We start from the raw sequence: 7,661 nt of genomic DNA, 5'->3' as shown, positions 1-7,661 counted from the left end.
CATTCTCTGTTGTCCCCTTCTCCTGCCTTCAATCTTTCCCAGCATCAGTGTCTTCTCCATTGAGTCAGTTCTTCACATCAGGTGGCCCAAGTATTGGAGTTTCAGCTTCAGCATCAGTCCTTCCACTGAATATTCAGGACTGATTTCCTTTAGGATTGACTGGTTGGATCTCTTTGCAGTCCAAGGGACTCTCAAGACTCTTCTCCAACACCACAGTTCAAAAGCATTAATTCTTTGGTGCTCAGCTTTCTTTATAGTCCAACTCTCACATCCATACATGTCTACTGGAAAAACCATAGCTTTGACTAGATGGACTGTTGTTGGCAAAGTAAAGTAATATACAATTATATTATTATAGATATATATTATAACCCGATATATTCTATAGGTTTGGACAAATATATAATCACATTTATTCACCATCATAGTAATACAGAAAATAGTTTGACTAACCTAAAAATTTCCGCTGTGCTTCACCTATTCATCCCTCTCTCCCCACCAACTCCTGGCAACCACTGATCTTTTTATGTCTCCACAGTTTTGCCTTTTCCAGAATGTCATATAGTTGGACGCATACAGTATGTACTCTTTTCAGACAGGCATCTTTCACTTAGTCATAGCCATGTAAGTTCACTCCATGTCTTTTCATGGCTTGACAGCTCATTTCTTTTTAGGACCAAATAATATTCTATTGTCTGGATGTATCACAGTTTATTCATTTATCTACTTTATTTTTATTTTAAAGAATACTCCATTCCAACAACACACAGTTTGAAAATCTAAGCCTCCTCTTCTGTGACACCTTCCCTATTCTGGCTAGTGTTCCCCAGAACTTGGCCACTATCTTAGTGCTTACTTAGCACTGCATTTCTAACTATTTTATTCATCCCTTCTACTCCATCAGCAGTTTGCCTGGTTCATAAGAGATGTCCTATTATTGAAATGCCTGAATCAGCGAAGTAAGATATAACTAGGTGATGCCAAGAATGGATCCTGAGTATGACTGTCACTGTGCTGTTCACCATGATATACTACCTAAAAATCTTTATTTAGAAAAAGTACACACACATTTAAATGTACTCATTACATGTATTTGTCACCAATGCATCACAAGGAATTCACAAAAAGTAGGCTTAGTTTAGTCTACAATATAGATTCTGTGAAAACATATTTCTCATTTTCTCTGCAGCTTACCATACCTATATAAATTTAAAGCAGCTAAACAACATTTGAGATTACACTGATATAAAACTGTAATTCACAGTTCAGAAACTTGTGAAATAAAAGGTCATGGTGGAGAAAGAGTCAGAAATCTGTAAAATTACTAAAGTGTCACAGTACCATTTTCTTTTCTAAAAACATCTCAATAAAACCAAAAACTATGGAAAACACAAAAGTCAAACCAGAGATTTTGGTTTAGTACTTTCCCTGAGTCTCTTGTTTTATTTAAAAAAATCAAATGTAAAAAATGTAAGTAAGGCTAGTTCAAAAGCGACCCAAAGGTCTTGCCTCCTCCATGGTGCCACTAAAAATACCTTTAAGACCAGAGGCTACATACACAAATGGGCCCAGGGTGTTATTCAAATGCCAGTTTGCTTGTGTCCCCAGCGCAGGGTTATGTGGCCACTGCTGCCTGCCACATATGGGCTTAAAGAGCTGCCAACGGTTTCTCTTGCCTGCCATGACACAACATATGAAACTAAATACGGAATGAAGAGAAAAAGACTATGGTTATTAATAAATATTATAATTCTAGGTGGATTTGGACACTATGTACACCACATCAAGGTCAGTTCAGTTCAGTCAGTTCAGTCGCTCAGTCGTGTCCCACATCAAGGTAATGCACCTAAAAAACACTTTTGTTTTAAAAAGCTTACATAAGCAAGGGCTTTGGGCAAGTCGCCTCAGATGTTAACAAACAGTTAAAAAAAACAAAACCTTAAAAAAGTCTAATTCATTAGATCTCAGTAAAGTAGAATAAGTGGTAAATTAATGAGTCGATGCTTGGAATTAGATGAGTACACTGACTGGAAAAGGCTGTTGTCTCCTTGTTCCTTAAAATTGGCCCCTACAGTGTTTCTACTTGATCGTCTCATTGCATACACATGTTTGAAACTGATCAAGCACTTCATTAAAAGACATATAATCCAATGAAGGATAAAACATTTGTTAGAATCTAAAAAAATGTATCTTTTACTTCAAATGTACTAGGTTACTTTCTGTGCTTCTACCATAAGGGCACTAAGTAGTATGGATCATATTAACACTTTCTAGTCAAATGTAAGAAAATTTTTTGCACAGACATCTTTTTACAATCAGGGCATTTCAGAGCTAGGTGGCAAACTGTGTCCCCCTTTTGAAATCTTGACTGCAGACCAACAGCCAACATTTCAAAAGCTAATTCACTGTCTTAACATTGGGAGGTGGAATGATGGCTCTAACCACCAAAATAACTGCTAGTTATTGAATTTAATAATATAAACACCTCATCGCACAGGTGAGGAAAGTGAGGCACAAAACGTTTTTTTTTTTTTTTTCTTTTTTAAGAGAACTGTAGATGATAGATAACTTTGGGGTATAATGGATTCAAGTTTAATTGAATCTGATGTATTAAATCATATGATATATAATGAACAATGAACTCACATGTCCTGTTTGCATCACAACACCCTAGTCTAACCTCTTGCAAACTCTTTAAAGCATGGACCTGGCAAATGACACTTAACCACTTGTCTTCTCTAACCAAGCTAACTAATGCTTGAGAGAAAAAAACCAAACAAAACACATATTGTTGTATGAAATGCAATTAGCAATGTTCAATTATGAAAATATTCCATAAATGAATTTCAATAACTCTTAAACATTCCACAAAATTTCCTAAGAACCTGTGAGAGTACAATACCTGGCAATCCTCTCTAAAACAGAAATTCACCTATCTGCTGCATTACTGCTGATGATCTGAAATGTACATGACCTCTAAAAAATAACAGTACTGAATAAAACTGAAAGGATCACCCAAGTTCCTACATAATACCGAAGTATTTATCTAGGATTACTGAATAAATCATAGCAATTTGGTATCCTTTTCAGAAAAAAAAATCTCAAAACTTACAGCACAAGCATTTATTGTACCAACTGAGTAACAGTAAATGAAGGTATAACCACTACAGCTTCTTCACCAACTTTTGTGTCCTGAAATATCATGTCTGCCTCTGGCAGCTACCATTCCAATTCCACAGGGTATTTTCCAGTCAGACAAGCTGTACAATGATTATTCTTTTCAAAACATTGCAGACCATTCTCATTTTCTTGAATCATAATATCTTCCTTTGTACAATGACCATTGTTTTCAAAGCACTGCAGACCATTCCCATTTTCTTGAACCGCAATGTCTTGCTTTTTCACTCTCTGTTTTTTCAATGTTCCTTCTTGTACAGATGAAACCAGCCCTTCTACTGACAGATACACAACACTGTTTGCTCCTAAAGGGGGAAAGAGGGGGAAAAGGTCATGACACTTCCTTTGGAAAGGAAGAACTGCCTAACAGAGAATAGTTACAAACAGAAAAACATAAGCCAGAATAAAAATTTCTCCTTTAGCCTCTCTTTTTTATTTTTTTAAAATTTCAATTATTTACTTATTTATTGGCTGCATGGCTTCTGGGATCTTAGCTCCTCGACCAAGGATTGAACCTGGGCCCTCAGCAGTAAGAGCTCATAGTCCTAGCCACTAGACTGCTAGGGAATTCCCTCCTTTAGCCTCTCTTAAAAAAAAAAAGGAGGGTAGTGGTGGTGGCTGGAGCATCAATAAAACACAGGATCTTTATTATTTTTTTAAATTTTAAATTTGAATTTAAGGGATAACATAATTTAAAATAGCACTGGAGAATCTGTGTCTAAAATGGATTCAAAAGGCTTCAGGAGTCAGTTTTCTTAAATAATAGATTTTGAAGTCAGGAAGATCTGGGTTCACATTTAAGCTCAAGGTCATTTACTTTTCCCAGGTCTGTATTTTTTATCTATCAGATACGGGAAATACTAACTATAGCATTTTCATAATATTATTACAATAATGTAGATATGGTCCTGGCAAAGAATGAGTGTTCACAATGTATCAGTTGGGTAATGTTCAAAATACTTAACTGCTAAGGTAGAGACACAACCAGGCATGACCAGTCAAGAGAAACACCAGCCCTAAAGCAAAGAATGTGGTGGACATACCATACATGGATGAACATGTAGATGATATTTATAGTTTATACCTCACCTGAATTTGAAAGGTAAATGTCTTCCCAGGATGACCTCCATCTGCAAGTCTTCTGACCTCATTGTTAATGATGAGTCTACACAAGCTTTTCACTTTTGATTTGTACCCACATCCAAATTGTTTTATTAGAAATCTGTGGTGAAAGTACTTATTTTTCTTCTGATCTGAGCTTCGGGAGATGTGAACTGATATGTGGCTCTCTGCTGTGAAAGCCCTTCTTCCTTCTCCTGCAAGCTCACCTGGCCTAGCTCTCCTATCACAGCACTCACTATGGTGTCCATATACACCAGGCACTCCCACTGTTCGTCTGCTCAACATATATAATGTCTTCTTTCAACAAATATTGAACACTATTTTTCATGAAAAATGTAAAGATTGATAAGCTTGGATTTTCTGTTAAAAAATGAATAAAGATCAACGTTTATAGAAATTTTGATACCTACCTAGATAGTCTGAAATATGCTCAAATTCTGGTTTATTGGCAATAAGCTCTTCTTTTGTTGGTATGTTTATTCCCATGAAGCATGGATATCTAATTGGTGGTGAAGCTACGCGAATATGTACCTTGGAAAGAAATCATTTCATGCATTTATTAGTTCGACGTTCACTGGAAGAACAATTATGCAAAATTCTGTCACTGGCAAATGCAACATAAAATTGTTTTATAGAATGTTTTAAAAACATATGGGCAGCAAAGCACACTACAAAATTTCTTTCAAAATAATAGGTAGAAAAAAATCATGTGATATACATACAGACCTCCAAATGTTAAGTCAGAATTACTTTTAGAATTAACTTAAAGAACGACCAAGAATCCTACTTGAGCAGCCCTGTTCTAGACCCTAAAGTGACCTGGACACGAATTCTGAAATGTTAGCCACTTTTAAAGGGCTCTTTATACAGAGCTTCCCATTGTTTCTTTCTGTCACCTACTGACAAGGACATTTCTTTCTTCTGATCTCTCATTTTTCATTTATTACATTCCTAGGACCACCTTCATTTTTCTAACACTTGAAAGGAACTTTTGCCTACCTCTTATTTTACCATTTTATTAGTAAAAAGAAAATAGCACCTACCAGGATATTAAAAAAAAAATAAAAAACCTTACTATTACAAAGAGCTATGTTTGTCTACTTTTTTTAATCTATCATTATTTTCTGACTTTTGTCAGGAAAATTTACAAAGCTATAATCAGTGTCCACATTTACTTTTTACCTTTCTTATAACAGCAAAGATTTCCCCATGTTTAGCAGTCTTTACAGTTTTTAATGGTTGCATTGTATTTCATCATATTGATGTATCAATTTACCAAATCATTTCCTGCTGGTAGATATATAAGCTATTTCCAGTTCTTGTATTTATTTGTGTCTTATTCTTTTTTTACTATAGTATGGGTGCTGAACTAACTTTACACTTTTTTGTCTTCATTACATCATTTTCACAGAATTCCAAACAGAGTATCATAATCATAACTAGTCATTAAAAAAGGCTAGAAATCTTAAGCATAATTATCTTAGACTGTCATATTGCTTTGTATATCATTTTCTCCACAATGGATTTTATTTCTAAATCTAATCAACTATTAGTAAATGACACATCTCATTTAGTAATATGAATTACTGAAGTATTTAGTTAGAATAAGCTTTGCGATTTGATAATATAACCCAGTGGGTCAAATTATTACAGTAGGACTGCTTCTACATCTTCATAAAAAAAGTAATCAATATCCTACAAATTTAAAAGTATTCTATTTTGTGATTTGTTAGTTTTAAATTAGGTTTATAAAAATTTTAACATAAAATTTTGCCGATTTTATCATATTGTAAATTATTGGTGCTTTAGCACAGGTGTTTTAATATTACTTACCTCTTTTGCACCAGATTCTTTGAGTAACTTGATTATGGGTGAGATGGTATTGCCTCTCACAATTGAATCGTCTACAAGAACAATTCTTTTTCCTTTAAAGTTGTCTGACAGTACTCCAAATTTTTTCGCAACACCAAGTTGTCTTAACCTCATGTTTGGCTGAATGAATGTTCTTCCTACATACCGGTTTTTACACAGCACCTCCACGTATGGAAGCCCACACTAACAGAAGGAATAAAAGGACAATGAGCAGCACAGACATGGAGAACGCAAGGGCCCTGTTTTCTCTAGGTCATGCTTCCATTAGAACATGTATGTAAAAATTTTAAATGCAGTTATAATTTTGAGCTCTCCATCATCAGATTACAATTTTCCTTCACTATCTAAACTGTAGGGAAGCCAAGGCAAGAAGAAAAATTATCAAAAGTTTTCTACTTAGCAGGAAAACAATTCATTTTACTAGAATTTGTAATGTTTCTTTCTTACGTATTGTTATTTCTCTATCTTGGAAGGAAATGCTAAGAATGTGAACACATGACAAAGAATAAATCACTATGAGAAAAAGGAACATATTGTATGCATATTATTTCTTTAAAAAGTTCATAAACTGAACTTCCCAACACAATGAATGTTGGGTATTATACCCCAGAATCACTATAATTATATAATCTACTTGGTTATGAAAAATGCAGTTAAGCATAGTACTAAGAACATTATACAAAATTGAAAAAAATAGCTTTATTACTACCCACACTCAGCAGGAAAGAATACACCAGTGGCTTATGAGGGTACTTTATAATAAGTAAATATTACCACTAAACTCAATAGATAGTATGATGTTATCTTTCCAAAATGAGGAGATCATTCTCCTCCTCTTTGGGTGAATTTTTTGTGGATCCACTAAAAAACAGTGCCACTAAATGAAAAGGCTGGAAAATAAGTAACTCTTTAAAGAAACAATGTTTTTTTCCTTACTCATAAATTGATGAGTTTCTCTTTATATACATGAATTGCTAATCCCAGTGCTAAATAAGCAATTCACTGTGTGTTAATGAAGAGAAAAATACCTTTGTTGCGTAACCAAGAGCAGCAGGTGTAGCGGATTCTGGGACAGTGCTAACCAAATCTGCATCCACGGGGGCTTCAATGGCCAGCTGCTGACCACAGCGATATCTTACTGTGTAAACCATCTGGTCTAGAATATTTGGAAAAGGAAATAGATTTTTACTTAGTATAATATAGCCCAGCATATCATTATTGGAAGAGACTAGCTTGTTAGAACTCTATAGAATTGAGTACCAAAAGAAAAGCACGACAAAAAAAACACTAAAGTGGAAACTCATAAATCAGAGGGAATTCACTCTTAAAAAAAAAAAATTAACCTTGGGATTCCCCTAGTGGTCCAGTGGTTAAGAATTCAACTTGCAATTCAGAGGAAGAGGATTCAATCGCTGGTCAGGGAACTAAGATGCTGCAGAGCAGCTAAGCCCGTGTGCTCTGGAACCTTCATGCCACAACTAGAGAGCCAG

General features: G+C 34.9%; 1 protein-coding gene across 2 annotated transcripts in view; it reads right to left on the bottom strand.

The window, feature by feature from the left end:
- Positions 1–1,069: 1,069 nt before the first annotated feature.
- The window catches only part of PPAT (phosphoribosyl pyrophosphate amidotransferase), a 41,278-nt gene continuing 34,686 nt past the window's right edge, over positions 1,070–7,661 (bottom strand). Inside the window, exons 8-11 of one of the 2 annotated variants that reach the window (XM_010859652.1) lie at positions 7,200–7,327; positions 6,133–6,354; positions 4,710–4,830; positions 1,070–3,482 (exon numbers count right to left, since the gene is read on the bottom strand). In XM_010859652.1, the coding sequence (XP_010857954.1) occupies positions 3,220–3,482; positions 4,710–4,830; positions 6,133–6,354; positions 7,200–7,327 (734 nt within the window). In that variant the 3' untranslated portion in view covers positions 1,070–3,219. The remainder of the gene's footprint in view (positions 3,483–4,709; positions 4,831–6,132; positions 6,355–7,199; positions 7,328–7,661) is intronic. The other variant, XM_010859651.1, reaches the window with a different exon arrangement.

The sequence above is a fragment of the Bison bison genome, unplaced genomic scaffold, assembly GCF_000754665.1.
Source record: "Bison bison bison isolate TAMUID 2011002044 unplaced genomic scaffold, Bison_UMD1.0 scf7180017864458, whole genome shotgun sequence".
Classification (NCBI taxonomy): Eukaryota; Metazoa; Chordata; class Mammalia; order Artiodactyla; family Bovidae; genus Bison; species Bison bison.
This window is presented reverse-complemented; position numbering and strand designations above follow the sequence as displayed.